The 19617-nt window shown below is 38.7% G+C and overlaps 1 protein-coding gene across 9 annotated transcripts in view; it reads left to right on the top strand.

Moving 5' to 3' along the window:
- The window catches only part of Apoltp (Apolipoprotein lipid transfer particle), an 80960-nt gene that overhangs the window by 21820 nt on the left and 39523 nt on the right, over nucleotides 1-19617 (top strand). For all 9 annotated transcript variants that reach the window (XR_003655799.1, XM_028302977.1, XM_028302983.1 and 6 more), the window contains 19 exons: nucleotides 860-995; nucleotides 2045-2224; nucleotides 2712-2982; nucleotides 3418-3710; nucleotides 4374-4550; nucleotides 4907-5101; nucleotides 5555-5740; nucleotides 7355-7524; nucleotides 10291-10505; nucleotides 10942-11104; nucleotides 12294-12519; nucleotides 12836-12940; nucleotides 13586-13697; nucleotides 14071-14217; nucleotides 14602-14720; nucleotides 15175-15372; nucleotides 16024-16203; nucleotides 18363-18461; nucleotides 19069-19221. Coding sequence is in view for 8 of the 9 variants with exons in the window: in XM_028302977.1 (XP_028158778.1) it covers nucleotides 860-995; nucleotides 2045-2224; nucleotides 2712-2982; nucleotides 3418-3710; nucleotides 4374-4550; nucleotides 4907-5101; nucleotides 5555-5740; nucleotides 7355-7524; nucleotides 10291-10505; nucleotides 10942-11104; nucleotides 12294-12519; nucleotides 12836-12940; nucleotides 13586-13697; nucleotides 14071-14217; nucleotides 14602-14720; nucleotides 15175-15372; nucleotides 16024-16203; nucleotides 18363-18461; nucleotides 19069-19221 (3325 nt within the window). In the remaining variant the exon portion in view is untranslated. The remainder of the gene's footprint in view (nucleotides 1-859; nucleotides 996-2044; nucleotides 2225-2711; nucleotides 2983-3417; nucleotides 3711-4373; nucleotides 4551-4906; nucleotides 5102-5554; nucleotides 5741-7354; nucleotides 7525-10290; nucleotides 10506-10941; nucleotides 11105-12293; nucleotides 12520-12835; nucleotides 12941-13585; nucleotides 13698-14070; nucleotides 14218-14601; nucleotides 14721-15174; nucleotides 15373-16023; nucleotides 16204-18362; nucleotides 18462-19068; nucleotides 19222-19617) is intronic.

Raw genomic sequence — 19617 nt, 5'->3', positions numbered from 1 at the left:
CAGGGGATATTGTCTGCCAAGTGACTCTACACCTTATGACGGTGAGGGTGGAGGTGACAATCGTTTGGCCTCCAGTAGAGTTTGACTCAACCGCGGCTTCACACAGCCGCTCTTAACTGAAGTAACTTAATTGTCCGTTAAAAATCTGTTGTCTGGTGCCCATAGTACAAGCTTTACTTAGCTTGGGACTAGATGGTGCAGTGTAAAATGTTCTTGTGGAATACGTGAAATCTGCATACAAAAAAAACTCACCCGGCCATTTTGTTATTTTTAAATACTATAACCAGGCCTGTTCATCTCCGCGAGTTTACATCGAAAACAAAACACGCACGATGGCCCACCTACAGGATACTATTCGACAAGGCCTCACATACGAGCGAACATTGACTCACGCACGCGTATTCTTGTGTATGATGGAATAAAATAAAGAAAATGGTGTATTAAATACTGTGCAGTATTTAACTGCCTAAATAATAATAAAAACACAGAATGTACTTTTTTAAGTTGCCTCAAGACACTGAGAGGTAAATAAGTAGTTAATATTATTCATGATAATTCATGCTAAATCGATATTTCCTCCGCCATTTTCCGCAGTTTGGCACCTCACGTCACATCATTTTACCGAAGTCAGCCCTATAGCTTCGGCGCAGTGCCGATCACTGACGTTTGTCAACAAAATGGTGCTTAACTCTTGAGACAGGCTAAATTACACCATATTGTTAATGACATTGAGCATACATTTTTTTAAATACCTTCGTGAAGTAAAACTTCTGTACGTACTACTTATTATTATTCTCCAAGTCCAAAATAATCATAAGCATTCTATCTCCTTTAATAAAAAGGAAACTTTACCACCCAGATCCGAGCTGATCATTCTCCACGGTGACCAAGAGTTGCAGCAGCAAGGCCTCAACCAAAACAGGATAGAACGGAACACTTGTAGCTGGAGCACATTCGACAATGCTATTGGCATCAAAGTCTGCGCTTCTTATCAGGTGAGTTATGCAAACTTTGTATTCTAGAATATACGAACATCAACCCGTCTAAAGTCTGTTCGCCGAGAGTTGATAAAAAAAAAATATCAGATGTTCTAAACTCATTATAAATTGCGGCCCGCTAATTATTTTTGTCGATATAATGAAAAAGTTGGTAGATTATCATTATTATCTCTTTTAAATTTACGGGAATTATTCCGGTCAGGGCATACGTGGGGATACGGATCAAACACGTGGCGTCCATGTGTTGGATAAAAAGTATTTAATTATTATCAAGTGGCTTATAGTGTATCCCAATGTTGGGCAAAGCCCTACCCACTGTCATACCATTCATTTCGGTCTTATGTAAAATAAATCTATTCCGTTTCACACATTGCGGCCCGCCGGCCGGGGCGCTTGACGACAGCTGCGTGGCTCGTACCATGGTACTCAGTGCGCGTTGTGACAAACGACGCCCGCCATACAGAATGCGATAATTAAGCGACAGTCGCTATTGCAAGACATTTCATAATATTTATCAACTCTCGGCGAACAGACTTTAGCCAGCGTTAGTGATGTAGTCCAAATCCTTTAATTCGTTGTTCGTTTCAGCTAAATAACATCCACTGCTGGGCAATCCTATAGTTGCCTGGTGATTATGATGGTATTTTAAATGTTTACGCTCACCTGGACTGCTCTGTCAAATTTTAGATGTTGAAAAACTTTTTTAGCTATTATTTGATCGACCTATCAACAACATTTCCATTTCCAGATTCTATTTATAAATTAAGTACCTGTGAGACTTCCAAAAGTGACTCCTATTACTATTGCTAAAGAAAGTACTACTAGAACCTAAAATCTCGGTTGTCTGGAAGAGATCGCTGTATAGCGATAATACCGCTTAAATTGTGCCGTATCTTTTGTAAATTTCTTTCTTTTTCTTTTCTTGTATTGTATAGTGTACAATAAAATCATTATATTTTTAGTACCTAATAAATATTTTTTATTTCTTTCTATCTTTCTTTATTTTTTTTATCTATTTTATTATTGTTATAAAACCTTATTTTCAGTTCCCTAACATGACGAATCTCCACAACGCTCCATACTTCCTCATGAGTGGGCCTGCAAAGTACATTCTGTCGCTCGAAAAGGCTGATCCGTCTGCTAAGACGTACGCCTTCGAGTACAAATGGGATAAGAACGAGACGAACAATAATATACTGTTCTCTTTCGACACGCCTAATAGTAAGGTGAGTAAGAAAGACGGGAGAGAGACAAGTTACTCTCTCTTATGTCGAACCAGTATCAATCTTATTATTTGCTTTATTTCCTGTCCCATAAAGCTTATTTATTTATCTGAGAGAGAAAAAAAGTAACAGCTGTGATTTCCAATATGCTAAAGGTTAGCACACCCCCTAGTTATTTTTTTTTTTTTTTTCAAATTCATACAGGCGGTATAATTTATTTCTATTTCAAAAAAGATGTAAATATCTTTTCTAGTTTAAATCTATAAAGTTAAACTTGTGTAAACACGCCGTATGATAGACGTGTGTAACCCATTCTTCTATAAATCGTAGAAAAGTTTTTTTTGCATTGCTTTTAACGACATTATCATGCAGGGGGTACAGAAGCGATCTATGCTCGAGCGAGCTTGCCTAAAAGATGCCTATTCTCTCTTGCTTTAAAGGCCTTTAGGGCTGTAAATACTCGTATGTAAACAACTATCACTTGTCACAGGAAAAACGAATGTTCAACGCGATACTGAGCGTCTCAAACACCTCAAGCACAGCAGCCATTAACATGCAGTCCGCCAAAAGCACCATCAAAGCTAAGGCCTCATACAGCAACTTAGCCGACGACAAAACTGTCGCGGCCACGCTAGATGTAGACGGACGAAAGCAGTTTGATACTTTAATGTCTTTGAAAAGACATGATATAAAGTATGGGTATGTGTGGGTGCCAAGAGCGTATTGGGTGGTGGATGATGAAAAAATCGCTGAGTTGTCTGGTAAGTGTTTTGGAAACTATTGAAAATAATCGAGTTGTATTTATTTTAGAGAGATCTTTTCATATTTAAACATTAGATTATGGATTAAAGCTAGATATGTAGCTAAATTCGTTCGTGAAAAGACGAAAGTATGTACAAAATCATATCAAATCCAAAGCATTATCTAAACCTTTATCCAAGTATTTCCAATTTATTGGCCATATTCCATCGACTCTTTCGAGATTGTCCTCAAGACTCCTTGATACCTAGACCTCTTTGGCTATACTGCTCTAAACTTTTGTCTTCTTAAACAGTTTAGAACACATCCAGACTACGTTTTTTTTGTAAAATAGCCCCTGTTAGAACTATATAAAATGCTACAGTGTGATATTGGTAAAAAATACGAACTGCAACATACTTAGCTTTGACCTTTGACAAACTATTTTTCCTCCACAGGTATCTTCAAATTCAAGTCCAAAGGGGGCGTGACCCAATGCGACGTGCTAGCCGAATTCCAGACCAAACAGCTAGCCAGCCATCTAGTGGGCTACTATACAGTGAACGGTCCCACGCATGGGACGAACCTGCAACTCGACTATCAGTTCTATAAGAACCCGAAGCAGACTGTCAAGTTTGCCAGCGTGTACACTGAGAGAGCGTTGACGTATAGACACGATCTCTACGCCGATTTGCAAATGGAGTTCTCGGCGTACCCGGTTTATAACTTTTATGCTGCTATTCGGAATGTGGTAAGTAAAAACATAACCTTCCTTTTGGCGCAGTCGGGTAACTAGTAAATAATGGTCAGCTTAGAACCTGTAAAGTAATGAACAAAATAATGTAACAATTACAAAATTATTGTTATGGATTATGCCTCTGTAATGAAATGGAAATTCTGTTTAGTATCCCTCAGAAAGTTGATAAAAAATAATGAATATATTTTTTCTTTTTTTTTTTATCGAATCGGTAATAATCGAATAATGACAGCGATACATTGACTTGAAATATCACGTGTCGTCACTTCTCAGTAAAAAAATCTTCAAAAGCATGACATCTCAACTCATGTATCTCCGTAATTATTTCATCGTGAAAAAAAATAAAAAATACGTCGCCAATATTTTGTAACTTTCTGTCTGACGGACTGAATATTACAATTTTGTCATATAGCCTATACATGTACATGTATATTCATAAATGTCGATGATAGGTTTTTTTTAGTTAGTAAATACATTAACAGCCGTATTCACAAACGATGCTTGCTTAAGTGAAGCAGCAAATCGAACGCACAGCTTTATATAGAGCTCTGTGATTGGTTCGTGTGTGACCCTGTGCGTCCACGCGCACTGTGAGATTCATACTCACTCATAGTAATGTTTGTGAATACGGGCGTAAGTCTATGTCTGTACCTTTAGAAAACCCAAACCCACGTGGACGTAAGCTTCAACGTCAGCGCTTCAAAGGAAACCAAAGAGGATCCGGCCTTCATGTTCATGTACAAAAACATAGACAAGATGAACGGCGTCGAACTTGACACGCAACTCACACTCAAGAGGCCCAAGATGATCGATATGAAACTGCATTATGACCAGGTAAGGTTGATTTTTGTTTGACCTAAATATTTTACAAAAAAAAATTAAAACGAAATGTGGAAGCGGTTTCAGCCAGCTTCAATCGAAAATTCCGTTTAGAAAATCTATAGCAAAAATATTAGGCGTATTTCTATTAAATGTATTTATATTGATTCTGTATTCTATTTCGTATTTAACTACTATTATTTTGAAGTAATCTATACCCTATTTATTTATGTAAAAGACATTGGCTTCATACTATTAAGAGTTTAAGTACAATTTCAAGCTCACAAGGAACCGATTGGCATGCTCACCAAAAATCAACCGACACCCCACACATCAAGGTTCATATTCGCTTGCAACCACTTTGTTTCTAGGTTGGGCCAAAATACACAGCTTTGGCCTTACTGAACTTCAACCCGAAATCTCGCGAGATTCTCATATCAGGGTTCTTGTACTTCCCGCCTGGGACGCAGCTGTATTTGGATGCAGAATTGAACATGACATTACCGACCTTAAACCCGTGTGTCATAAAGGCTAAAGTCCATGAGAAGCAGGCGAATGAGTTTCAAGTAAGTTGATATTTACATTTTTTTTAACGAGAAAGCTGTCTAAATTATGCCGGAGTAATTTTTCATTGAAGAATGCAGATTACAAACCTGTTTTTTTTTCATAAATATACAATTTGGTACATTTGGTTTTTCTGTGGATCTCCCCATTTCTGATTCGATCGCGCATAAAAACTCCAAGTATAGCACGCTCCATCACCCTTAGGGTGACCTTGAGCCTTCTTAAAAAGACCAGCAGTGGACGTCGTTTGACTACACGAACGAAATCATACACTACGTTTCCTACACTGCCGCAAAAATAGGCACACTTCTGGAAAAATGCCTCCCTATGATTTCTACTACGACCGGTCCGGTCCTGCGCTGCCCGCATCCAGGTGCTTCCAGTGACCTTCACTAAATCATCGATCCACTGAGTTTGTCTAATACTTGTATTGTAGCTATATTTACTATGTGTAGATGCACGCAACAGGCGTCTGGTTCACCGGCATGGATTTCAACATAGACGCGCTATACCAGGACCAATCCAAAACGAATATGGCGGCGCACCGCGTCAAACTACTTATTAACAGCAGCCATTTCAAAGACATCGCTGTGCACGCGAGATTCACCCAGGATAATCGACAGATCACCTTTATTGGACAGGTAATAAGGGTGGAATTGCCCAACTCCAAATTTTTCAATTTTCCCGATCTTTAGCGATACAAATGCGTAGATGCAGATTGTTTGCACTATAAAAAATATTATATCACAACAATCTATGCGAATTTTGTTAAAATTTTCGTGTTTAGATTTTTTCAGGTCACAACGGAGTTTTAAACTTGACGAGGGACAATCATTGCAACCCATAAGATTCTACTGTAATCCCAAAACCATCATATTATCAAAAATATTCAATGACTTACTGCAAATCCACAAAATGTTATATTACGAGTACTTATATGGCACAATATTTATATTTGTATTACGATTCAATCACAATCGGCTTCAATTGGTCAGTTTTCATGCAATTTGCATGTCCAAACAGTTTCAAATATCATGGTCATGGGTTTACACCATATGGGATTATTGTATAATATGGAAAGCGATATTTACTAGTATTTATGTTAAAATAAACCCTGTAATATTATGTATTTAAATTATGTAAAGTCCTGTCGCCGAGCAGATAGAATTACGTCCAATGACCCCAAGCTATCCATCCTTATCACTCGCGTGTAGTTATATTGCTGTCGCGCTCGCACACTCACTGCGGCCGCCCGTCGCACAGCCGCGACAGCAATATAGCTACGTGCGAGTGAACATGGGTAGCTTGGGGTCAATGGACGAAATTCTATCTGCTCAGCGACCGGATTTTATACCGTTGCATTGTCTGATTCCCATAGTAAAAGCTATTTATTATTATTATTTTAATTGTATTTATAGCACTTGACTGAGTCTGTGCCTGAGGTATAAGATAGCCACGGGAGGGGTGACATTGACTTATCATGACAGTTCATACTAGAGATGGGTTATACTAGGTAAATTTGATACTAGGTGCACCTATTCCAAGTATTTATTAATACTCGATCCAAATACCTGTTCCACCTAGTACGTAGTAATTTAGCATACTTGACGCGACTAGTGCGGACTAATCCAAGTAATATGACTTTAAAATACAATTTTCTTTGAAAAGATACAACCGTAGTATGAATAATGCAATTTGAAATTGAAAAATAATTCCTCTCTTCATACTTCAACAGGCTTTGGACTGTCAACATAAAAGTTGGCGTATTTAAAAGATATCAATTTCATAAAAATATTTACATATTTTTTTCTTATTTATATGAATATGGTTCGACTACGTTTGTGTGCGTTTGCTTCGTCGCGCTCAAATTTGTTTGGTCAGACAGAGACGGAGTGAATCTCTACGTTCGCACATAAGCTTAGCGAGAAATACTGGGTGCGCGTAATACACGACTACTGATTACGCAATAATAACCTCTATTACTTTCAGGGTAGGGTCGGAAATCGTGTAATTTATAAAATACTAGGTGGATCAAGTATTTAAAAAAATGGAATAGGTGCCGCCTAGTACTGTAAAATACCTAGTGTGTGGATCTGTTCTAGTAAATACGTCTCATCTCTAGTTCATACAAATTTGAACTCTCGCTGACGTTTGACAGTCACGAAAGCATCCTCCCGTGCCGCTCCCATACCTCAAGCACTGACTAGTTAGTTAATTTCTTAGTCTGACTAAAGAAACTGACTATAACTTCACAGGGCGAATACAACGAAGACAAATACAGGTCCCTCGTCCGTTACGTGGAGCTGTCAGAACAGAACTTCATGACGTACGCAGAAGTTGACATCGGGGAGAAAGCTTACAGCGTCAACCTTAATGCTGATCTCAACAACAATACTAAATTCAGCATGGATATACATTTTGACCAGTAAGAATGACCTTTTTAATTCTAATGGGCCCTTCCCATGGAGACACCCTGTTTTTTGTAGGATTTTTTTTTGCAGGGCCTCGTTTTGAGTATACGTGTTTTAATATTAAAGGTCTTAGCATACGTAACGGGTAATTTCTCGGACGAGACGAAAACGGGACGGGCTCCTTAAATGTAACGATGTCAAGAAATCGTTTCGTTCCGTCCGGTACGAGAAAAAGCACGTCTCGTATGCTAAGACCTTAACATTCACACGAACATCCCGTTTGCAGGGTCCCGAAAAAATCCGATCCCCTTCGAATTTTGAATTTGAATATCAAATGCACTTGTGTGTTTCATCACTCACACGACAGTCCGTGGGATATTATCTTGCATTACTGGATCCGCAATACTGGATTAACCGTGGGAAAGGGCCCTAATGCCCATTTTCACCATCAATCCCTAATTTTTAAGTGGCCCCTATGAAATCAAAATTCCTGTTATGTGGTACCATTAGGGGTCACTTAAAAATTAGGGAATAATGGTGAAAACGGGCGTAAGACCATGGACCTATAAAAAAANGGGCAACGTTTGGCCGGTACACATCTTCCAACGTTGCGGTTTACAATTATTGTGTTGGATATGTGTCAGAGACAGTACAAATACTACGCTCCACTTGATGGATGTACCGGTAGTAATCATGTAATGAACCACGTGTTTTTAATAGTAGAAGTAAACTAAATTTAGAAAAACCATTAACCAAAATTAGGATTATGTCTACAACCTTCCGTGGATTTTACGAGTCTGAGTGGCATGAAAAGTTNAAAGGATAAAACGCCAAGAGACTAGAAGAAAAGACTTATCGAATAGAATACAATTAAAGGAAAACCTAATAAGAAAGAATACCTAGGGGCGGTGAGATGTTCTTACGAAAAAAAAGAAGAAAAAAATATAGCGTAGTGGATCATGCTAATATTTTTGTTGAGTTGAATTTGAAATTTAACTTAACCAGCCTATTTCATCAGATATAATATATTTTTCAAATGTATTGTAATATTGCAATAGAATTAGAATTTAAATTGTATTTATTTAAGTAACCATGTGAAAAATTTATATGAAAACTTTTTTTTTTTAATGTTTTCTTACACAATGTATTTTGATTATTGGAATAAATGTCTTATGCATTGTCTTTTCAATCCGACGAAAAAGCCCTCCCATTTAGGACCATGGTGACCTTCCATGCAAGTTAAACAACACTGTCATACTCTACACTGCTAATTAGACTTCTATTAAAAAGATTTACTACTAGTATAATTTTGCTCTGAGAGACGTATCTTAGGTTTGATTTATTTAACTTAGACAAGGAAGTATTAGCAAAAACGCTCGAATCCCACTTCTGATGTTAGAATTTTGGGCATTAGTCATTTGTAAATTGGGAAATATAATGTATTAAAGCAGATTCTTTAATTAATAGTTACCACAAAAAGAAGAATAATAATAAGCAAAATTTAGCATAAAATACTTTACGTTATATTCCTATCATATCGTATTATACCGTGGAAATATATAGGACTATAATAGATACTGTAGTTTAATAAATAAGCAAGTTCCAAATTAAAAATCCAATTATAAATTCAAATGGTTGGGATACAACTTAATATTATAAATGCGAAAGTAACTCTGTCTGTCTGTCTGTCTGTCTGTCTGTCTGTCTGTCTGTCTGTTACGCTTTCCCGCTTAAACCTCGCAACCGATTTTGATGAAATTTGGCATAGAGGAGTCCCGGGAAAGAACATAGGATAGTTTTTATCCCGGTTTTTGAAACAGGGACGCGCGCGATAAAGTTTTTCTGTGACAGACAAAATTCCACGCGGGCGAAGCCGCGGGCGGAATTCAGTATAAAGCCCTTTTCCAGGGCACTTATACACGTCCCAAATATAGCTTGCCCTACCACCACTTCGGGACAAAATGGGCTGGTGCTGAGAAGAAGTGGCGGAAGAAACTCAGTCACCTTTGTCAGCCTCTTTTTCTTTTTTAACATACAACCTGACACTGACTTGCAATCAATGTAAGAAAATTTGAATTTCGCAGTTCCACATTTTTGGGAAGGATCAAATTTGCCTATGAAAATATATCCCATTAAAACACAATAATTATGATAAATTATTTTATTTCCATAGTATGCGTAATACATAACTAAAAAGTCCTAAAATCATTATTAATTTCCCATATTTCGGGTAATTTTCCCACGTAAATAACTGAGAACACTGGTCTTTGACGTATTATTTTTTCGAGTGAATGACGTTTGATTTCAATTAATTTCAATATTTTAATGTCGGGAAATAAGTGATTGGATTATTATTTTACCTGTGAAATGTGATTCCTTAATTTTTGTTTGTTCGAACAGAACGGTTTTTACACAATTTCATCACACAAGACATGTCGTATTCGTGTTGTTTTTTCGCTGCTTAAATGTGTCAACTGTGTGAAGTTTGCTCTCGAAGTGGTGTAACAGGGTGTGAATGTGTGCGTGCCGGCCTGTACGTACAGGCAAGCTGGTGTATCCTAATGTCACAGTATTTTGTTGATGAGACTCCGTCCGACTTTTTTTATAGGTCCATGCGTAAGACTTGTTGAGTAAAACTGTATTTAATTTTGAGGTTGCTAACTTCTATGGCCGCTGCAAGATCCGAGGCAGCGGCCTATGAGAGTCGCGTATTGACAGATCATAAAAGTATGTCATGTCGTTAAGTACCTTTTTACATAAATACTATTATTTTATTTCAGACTACGCGACATCCAAATCACTTACCAGCGTCACGCCACGCCCCGTCAAAAGATTCTAAGTGCGTCCTTCAACTGGGACGCGAACAGAGACCCGTCGCAGAAAGTCAGCGTGGACATACAGCTGGACAATAAGGGAGTGTTACACCATGGTGGTCACGTGACGTTATATTACCCGGGGCGAGTCGTGAACGGGGAGTTTGAGTTCTTGTTGAGAGGTAATAAGGTTTTTTTTAGCTTCAACCCGCTCAGTTCTAGAAACACACACACAGAAAATAGAAGTTAATGTATGAAGATAAACATTTCATCCACTACTGGGTTTCCTCCAAAGATTTCTGCACCAACCGGTTCGGCGCTGCTCTTTAAGCGGTAACTAAATATAAAAAGACGGGAGATCGTGCTTCGATGCGTTCTTTAGGGAAGTTTACTACCAGCAGTGGACTGCCATTGACTGCAACTGAAACGGTTTACCAACAGTCGATTGATCTATGATCGTTTCGCCATCACAATATTTCATCTTTCAACTTTTCGCCCATAGAAAATTTATCCAAAAAGCAACAGAATTTTTCGACAACAGTTTTTTGTCCAAAGATTTTTGTCAGTTTTCTATGATGTACAATAAAGGTCTTCTAATGGTGGTATCTTCGTTTCCAGACTGGTTCTGCCAATGGCACGTGCGAATGGGCTGGGCGAACGATGCGACGATCCTTTGGCGCGTGCAAATGTTCTCGGAGGCTAAGAACGAGACGGTCTACGCTCTGCTGTCTAGCATGACCACGCCTTTTACTGGCTGGAAGGACACCAGCTTTAATGTTATGTAAGTATATGTCGCTTATTATGTGCGCTAAGGTCACCCAAAGAGCAATGGGGCGTGTTAGATTCGGAGTTTCTAAATCAAGCCGACATAGCTCGCAGAATCGTCGAACTTAAGTGGCAGTGGCCGAGAAACATAACTCGCTGAGCTGATGGCCATTGGGGTAAAACATTTCTCGAGTGGTGAATGACCATGGGACGGAAGAAGTAGTGTGAGCAGGCTTTTCATTAGGTGGACCGACGATCTCGTGAAGGTCACTGGATGCGGGCAGCGCAGAACCGGTCGTTATGGAAATCTTTGGGGGAGGTTTTTGTCCAGCATTGGACGTAATTTAACTGGAAGGAACGAAGTAAGTATACCATACTTTGGAGGGTATGTTTTTGTTAAATAATTAGTACTGGACTAGAGTTATAATGGGCTGGGCGAACGACGCGACGATCCTTTGGCGCGTGCAAATGTTCTCGGAGGCTAAGAATGAAACGGTCTACGCTCTGCTGTCTAGCATGACCACGCCTTTTACTGGCTGGAAGGACACCAGTTTCAATGTTATGTAAGTCACTAACAACAACTAATCTTTGTCAATTTGTTAGTATTGGTCGCGCAACGAGAGTTGAGCCCGTGAACACAAGCAAAGATTTGTATCTCTATACGCTGTCTACGCTAACGTCTTGCGTAGTCGGACTGACTAGTGCTTTCTGTCTCGCTTGCAGACATTTCACAAGCGTATATCGCTAGTGTTGTTTCCGTTCTGTATTCAAATATTACATCAGTGTAAAAAAGTGTGCGCAGTGGGCCTCAACTTATGCTGAGCGACCTATATTAGAGGTCTTAATACAGGGTGTTAGGTAAATGGGTATATGAGCAGACACTAACCCATGTTAACATGGTCATATAAATGGTATGGTGAAGTCAGAAAATTGATATCTTCATTTTAATTATTTTAATATTCGTACAAATCGGATTTTATAAAAAAAATATTATTTTTTAAATTTTCATACAAAATAAATTTTATAAATTCCGATTTGTATTTAAATTAAAATAGTTAAAATTAAGATATCAATTTTCTGACTTCATCATACCATTTATATGCCCATGTTAACATGGGCTAGTGTCGGCTCATATACCCATTTACCAAACACCCTGTATATGATCTTGAAACCCAAAATTCAATCTTTGCCCGCATTTTTTCCAGGTGGCGTTACCACGACAACCTTCAAGCCCTAAACGGCAGTATGAACTGGCAGGAAGACTACCTTGCCTTCAGTCTGCTAGCCGACTACCTGTTCAAGACCAACGAGTTCTATGGAGAGATCAACGCGGTGGTTAATTCTACTATACCCACCTTGCCAAAAGCGGCAGCCATCGCCAAACACAGGGTTATTTGGAAGAAGAGCGCTGATACTTTGCTTAGTTTTCAAGTGAGTATAATGATCCGTATTTATTGAATTAAATAAGGACTATCGCCGATACTCTGCTTAGTTTTCAGGTTTATAATAATGATTTTATTTCCTTGGTTCAGCAGGGCTACTCCGAAACGCTGTATACGTATTTTCGGGTTTTTCTTTCACCGTCGCTCATGCGAGCATCTCGCTTTACTTGAGAGGGATGGCAACATTTGAGACTTCGAAAATTTTCGAAATAACCCCGCAGACACTGGTCTAACCCTATTTCCCCTTTCGAGACCTTTAAGGTCTGTTTCAGTCCATCTCAATAAATGCATCTACTTTTTTACAGTATAACGAAGATGGCCTCATGATGATCAACTCCTCGTGGACACTGAACAGAGGACAGACCGAAAACAACGTCACTGGAAAAGTTACTTTACTCACTCCATTCCAGGTAAGATAAGAACCTACATACCTGATAATACACTCGACAGCAAATAAATCGCACCACCCGCGACAAGCATTTTCAAACGTATGCATCCCTACTCCCCACCAATATTGGCACCATTTAAAAGCCTAGTTCTAAACTTCATTTTATTAAAGGAAAGGTTTTTACCCCAAAAATGTGTCTTTACAAGGATCCAGAGTCACTTCTTCAAAAAATAGGTAGTTACGCTATAGCCATTTTTTATGACTATAAAACTGTTAAGTTGGGATTAATCGCTATCCATCTGTTAAAGAGGACACGTGTGATCATTATTTGGTTTTATAACCATAAAATTTGGTCTAATTGATCCCAGAGGTGAGCCCAAAGTGAGGTCTTTTTTTCAAGTCACATTTATGGTATATGTTAATCATTTATTAAGAAATTAAATGTGTTTTTCATTAAGGATATTTATTGGGCTTTCAAATAACACCAATATTGTTGGGGCACCATTATTGTGTCAAAAGAAAATCTTTAAAGTTCGCGTCGCGGGTGGTGCGATGTATTTGCTGTCGAGTGTATTTAAAACATTACCTAAATCTACAGAAAAAAATAAACAAAAATTCAATGCGTTCTCTTTTACTTTGATGACAAAAGATGATAATTATGTTTTAGGGTTACACGAAAGGGTTCCTGAAAACCGATTTTGTCTTTGGACATAAGCGGGATATCAAAGGAATCACTTATCTGGATTTGGAGGAGAAAGTAGTAAAAATCTATGTTAACGGTAAGTGCCAAAGTGTCCGTCCAATAATTAAGAAAGACTAACATCATTTCAATCTCAAAAGATTTTATTTTTTCAAATATTCATTGAGATTGTTTTAATGAAGAAAAACATCCTTTTTATCGGGGGTTATATTATGTATTGAAAAATTACTAATATTCCGGTTTTTCTTATCGTGTTGACAATAAACCTACACAGTGTGTCAGCCCAAAACTCCGCCACAAGAGTGGCGTTGTCAGCAGCATAAATTAAATCCTCCTGCGTGCAGTTGTTAATATTCCGATTAATGGTAGTTGTGGTCTATGGTCATAGTATTTTTTATCAAATATATTTTTTTATTCTTATAATTGAAATGAAACAATATATTTCCCAACAGGTCACATGCGCCGTATCACCAACTGTATGCTAGTGGTTAACGTGACGAGTCCGATAACGGAACTGCCGCAAACAACTGCCCGATTCGGCTTCATAGAGGCCGATAGACATTTGGTTGCTATGGTCGTCACGCCCAACACCACGACTGGTAAGTTTCATAATATTGTCCTTGAGAAACGTCAAAAAAGGTAAAGAAGGGTTAGGATGAGTTGCACCACTTAACTTTGTCCGTAACTATAACGATAACCGGTGTTTTTTGTATGGAGTTTGACAGATTTTTGACGATTTTCAAAGTTAAAGTTAGATGGTGCAACCTAGCCTTGATGTGGCAGTTATGTTTTATTTTCTGTATTAAGTAAAATGTTACACTGGCAGAATGTCACGAAGCCTTTATTAAAAGAAAAAAACGGTATCTCAAACAAAAGCAAAATTTTTCATCTCGGCGGGAAAGTGAACTGTAATGTTTTGAAGATTTTTTTTTTTTACCTAAAATATGTGTAGCAGCGCATATTTTAACATATCTTGATTACAGGTATCGAAGTGCTACTAAAACTGCTGACGGTGCAAGACTTCCACATATTTGGCCACGTTGCACTGCCCATTCAATATCTGAACAGAGCAATCATCACAGCGAAAAGATCGCCCGAAGAGGTAACGTACTCGTATAATACCCAACACTGATAAGATCTGTTTTATTGATTTTCAACAACTATCCTAGATTTTGTGCTGAAAGTTCTCACGATAAGTCTGCACTTCTAAGGAACGCAACGTGGGACATCCACCCACAAGGTGGACCGACGACCTCTTAAAGATAGCAAGAAGGCACTGGATGCAGGGCCGTTTCAACCAGGCGATGTGAAAATCATTGGGGGAGGCTTATGTTAAGCAGTGGATGTCCTGTGGCTGAAATGATGATGTTGATGGAAAATTAATTTTTATCATCATTCATTAAGTTATTATTTTGAAAGTTTAAGCACTTGAAATATTATTTTAATTGACAATAGACAAAAAACTATGTAATAAAAGTTTCAAACTACGAAGTGTCTCAATCCATCATCACCTTAATACGTTAACGTTTTTCTCAAGAGTATTCCCAATCCCACAGCTGGACTTCCGAGTGGGCTGGGGTACCATGGACTTCGGATTCACTGGCATCTGGCACTGGCAGTCGCCTATCAACTTTGTGTACGTTTATAAACTGTACACGCCGCTGGAAGGTTTCGAAGAAAACGGGCTCGTTATGAAGAACGTATACGGGAACGGACTGGATACGGAACTGTCTGTTAGACTGTCTAAGCATAAGGTGAGTGGGAAATATACTTATTATACAGGGTGGAATTTTGTAATGCCATCAGTACGGCTAGCACGAAAAACTTTCGAGTTCAAATCGTTTGCGTCCTCGAATCGCCATCAAAAGATTTAGTAAGAAAACTACAACAGAGCCCTTGTGAACGTGTCGTAAAATGAACTTAGTATGAGATGTGGTTGCACGAAACTTATTTTGACAATCAAAATTGTCACGTTATCGTTTAATTCGAAGATTGAGTATCGAATTTTATCGAGTACGCAAACGATTCGAAGACGAAAGTTGTTCATGCTAGCGGTACTGAAGTACTCTTAATACTGTCGATAGAAAATTTTACTCAAATATACATTCAAAGATATCCGAAAATTAGCGTGACACACCCAGGTATCGAACTGACTAAAATCTGTTAAAAATCACACCCTGTATTCTTATTTTTCTTATTCTTATAAATCTCTCTAACAAACGTGATCAATCAAATAAAAGAAAAATCACGAAATATTAAATTATTTTTTATTATTTACAAAAACTGGTATGCTGGTGAATTTTCTGAAATTTTCGGATCGGCATTTTACTTGAGAACTTCAGAAATTATCTACATTTTATGCTTTTGAACAGCCCAATTAACAATGAATTTTCTTTATCCACCAGTTCGGTATAGCGATCCTGCTCCACGACCGCGGAAAAGGCCTTTTAGACGTCCTGCAAGAAAGGTTCCAACACGAACATAACAACTATGATACATTCATTGAGAACTTCGACACCACGGCGCGTTTACAACTTGATACGCTTTACTACCCTACTGTTACCTTCACTGCGCATCTTATCAAGGTGAGTACATAGTTGTGGACCGATATTCTATACTGATATTATAAATGCGAAAGTTTGGATGTCTGAATGTCTGGATGTTTGTTTCTCTTTCACGCAAAAACTACTGAACGGATTTTATGAAACTTTACAGTATTATTGTTTATAACCCAGAATAACATATGGGCTTTATTTTATGACGATCTGTGACAAACTAAATTTCACGCGGGTGAAGCTGCGGGCAAAAGCTAGTAACACCATAAAAGCGCCTATATGGCACCTCTTTTAGGCTTATATCAGCGCTACAAGACATTAGACCTGTACCACCCTACTGTCACGTTCTATACACATCCGTATCTCATCAAGGTCAGCTTGTCTATGGTCCCATGTGACGCCACATTTGTGTCCATATGCTACTCCTTAACAACTACGAGACATTCATAAAGAACTTTGACACCACGGCGCGTTTGCAGCTTGATACGCTCTACTACCCTACTGTGACCTTCCATGCGCATCTTATCAAGGTGAGTTGGTCTATGGTTTGATATAACACCGTAAAAGCGCCGATATAAACCTTTTTTAGGCTTATATCAGCGCTAAGATATTAGACCTGTACCATCCCACTGTCACGTTCTATACATATCCGTATCTCATCAAGGTGAGTTTGTCTATGGTCCGATGTGACACCACACTAGTTCCGATAAGCAACCTCTTAACAACTACGATACATTCATTGAGAACTTTGATACCACGGCGCGACTGCAGCTTGATACGCTCTACTACCCTACTGTTACCTTCCACGCGCATCTTATCAAGGTGAGTTTGTCTATGGTTTGATATAACACTGTAAAAGCGCCGATATGAAACCTTTTTAGGCTTATATCAGCGCTACAAGACATTAGACCTGTACCATCCCACTGTCACGTTCCAAACGTATGTCATTAAGGTGAGCTTGTCTATGGTCTGATGTGACACCAAACTCGTTCCGATAAGCAACCTCTTAACAACTACGATACATTCATTGAGAACTTCGATACCACGGCGCGTTTACAACTTGATACGCTTTACTGTTACCTTCCACGCGCATCTTATCAAGGTGAGTGTGTTAGAATTTTTGGCATTAATCATTTGTAAATTNTTAATATAAATCAGGTATGTAGATATATATATTCTAACAAGTGCGTAGTTGTGGACCAATATAACACCATAAAAGCGCCTGTATGAAACTTTTTAGGCTTATATCAGCGGTACAGGACATTTGACCTGTACCACCCCACTGTCACGTTCTATACACATCCGTATCTCATCAAGGTCAGCTTGTCTATGGTCCGATGTGACACCACACTAGTGCCCATAACTACGACGCATTTATTAAGAACTTTGACACCACGGAGCAACTGCAGCTTGATACGCTATACTACCCTACTGTTACCTTCCATACTCATCTTATCAAGGTAAGTGCATAGTTTTTGGAACGATATAACACCATAAAAGCGCCTATATGAAACCTTATAGGCTTATATCAGCGGTACAGGACATTTGACCTGTACCACCCCACTGTCACGTTCTATACACATCCGTATCTCATCAAGGTCAGCTTGTCTATGGTCCGATGTGACGCCACATTTGTGTCCATATGCTACTCCTTAACAACTACGACACATTCATAAAGAACTTTAACACCACGGCGCGTCTACAGCTTGATACATTCTACTTCCCTACTGTTACCTTCCATGCGCATCTTATTAAGGTGAGTACATGGTTTTTGGAACGATATAACACCATTGTAAAGCCGATATGAGCCGGATCATACATGTTCTAACAACTTCCACGCGGCTAATTTTGGAGAGCTTGTCTATGGGCTGATATAACACCATAGTTGAGCTGGTAACAGACCTCAATACCTTGGAAGCCTACTACCAAACAAGCGTCACCCTACCGTCACCTACCATGCGTATCTTATCAAAGGTGAGCTTAATTTATGTTTGATGCGATATAACACTATTGTAGCGCTGTAGACGTTGCAACCCTTTTTGCTACATTGCCAATTTTTAATACATTTTTGCTACACTGATTTCTCATCTAAACAATTAGCTACATCGCCAATGTTTAGAAACTTTATATAACACTGATTTCTCATCTGAACAATTATTAAAGAGATAATATCGTTACTTTTGTTACAGTTTATTGGTATCGACGAAGAAGACATTATGGAAATAAACGCAACGTTACACTTACCAGACAAGCCTCCCATTGTGCTTACTGACGTATTTGTTCTAGAGGTAAGTAAAGTTTTGAAGATCTTGAGTATATTTGAATAATAACCCTTATTAATCAATCATCTTCATCGTGTCGTTTACGCCCGTATTCACAAACGATGCTTGCTTAAGTGAAGCAGCAAATCGAACGCACAACGTCGAATAGAGCTCTGTGATTGGTACGTGTGTCAACCTGTGCATCCACGCACACTGTGAGACCTCATAGTAATGTTTGTGAATACGGGCGTTAGTTCATCATCATCATTTTGATCATACTTACGGGAGCACGACCCTCTTTAATTTACCAATAACAAATTAATTATTTGGCCTACACTTCCCACGCTGGCCAGACGGGTTGAGTCGGCCTGATTTTTTGCATACAACCTTAATTTATTACTTTTCTAATATAAGATTTTAAACTTTCGCGTTCCATTTCAACTAAAATAGAAGGACACAGGTATTAACGCGACATTTATTAATGAGTTACATTATGTACTCACGGCTTGACGTTTCGGCTGCTATGCTGCAACCGTCGTCACAAGCAGCCTTTTGTAATGATTTACAATTCTATTTATTATTTCCATATATTAGTGCGTTATCTTTCTATTAAATAAATAATCATCTTTTCCAGTCATTCACAGTGATGACGAACACTTTAAACCTGGTGACGCCTTTCCCTGCGATACGCGAACTAAAGTCGGTGTATACTGTGGATATCACCTTTGGGGAGAAGTTTAACACTACTTGTTTGGCGCTGCTGTACAACGGGACTTATTGGCATGAGGTAAGAAATGTGTGGGACCTATTGAGATAGACTCTTTGGAAGTGCTTCTATAGCACACACTCCGTTATAATGGAGCGACGACACTCGCCGGGTAGCAATTAGCTGAGTTTTTTACTTAGAGGCTTGCTTTGGGAGAGGCCTTTTTTCTTCGGGAAATACTTTACCATTTTTGGGTTATGTGGGACTCATCCAGCCAAACGGGCGGAACCTTCCCACTAAAGCCCGACGATGTCCTCTGGGACCATTGACACGGAGCCACGAGTTATTGACTTAAAATTGGACATTCGTCCGCACCTTGGGTTGGGAGATTCCTGCTGCAAGCAATGGGCTGAAATAGCTGCCTTAAGTATTATATTCAGTCCCCTTAAATGTCTAAATCTTGCTTAATGCAGGGTG

The sequence above is a fragment of the Ostrinia furnacalis genome, unplaced genomic scaffold (assembly GCF_004193835.3).
Source record: "Ostrinia furnacalis isolate ACB-3 unplaced genomic scaffold, ASM419383v2 OfSCF1172, whole genome shotgun sequence".
NCBI lineage: Eukaryota > Metazoa > Arthropoda > Insecta > Lepidoptera > Crambidae > Ostrinia > Ostrinia furnacalis.
This window is presented reverse-complemented; position numbering and strand designations above follow the sequence as displayed.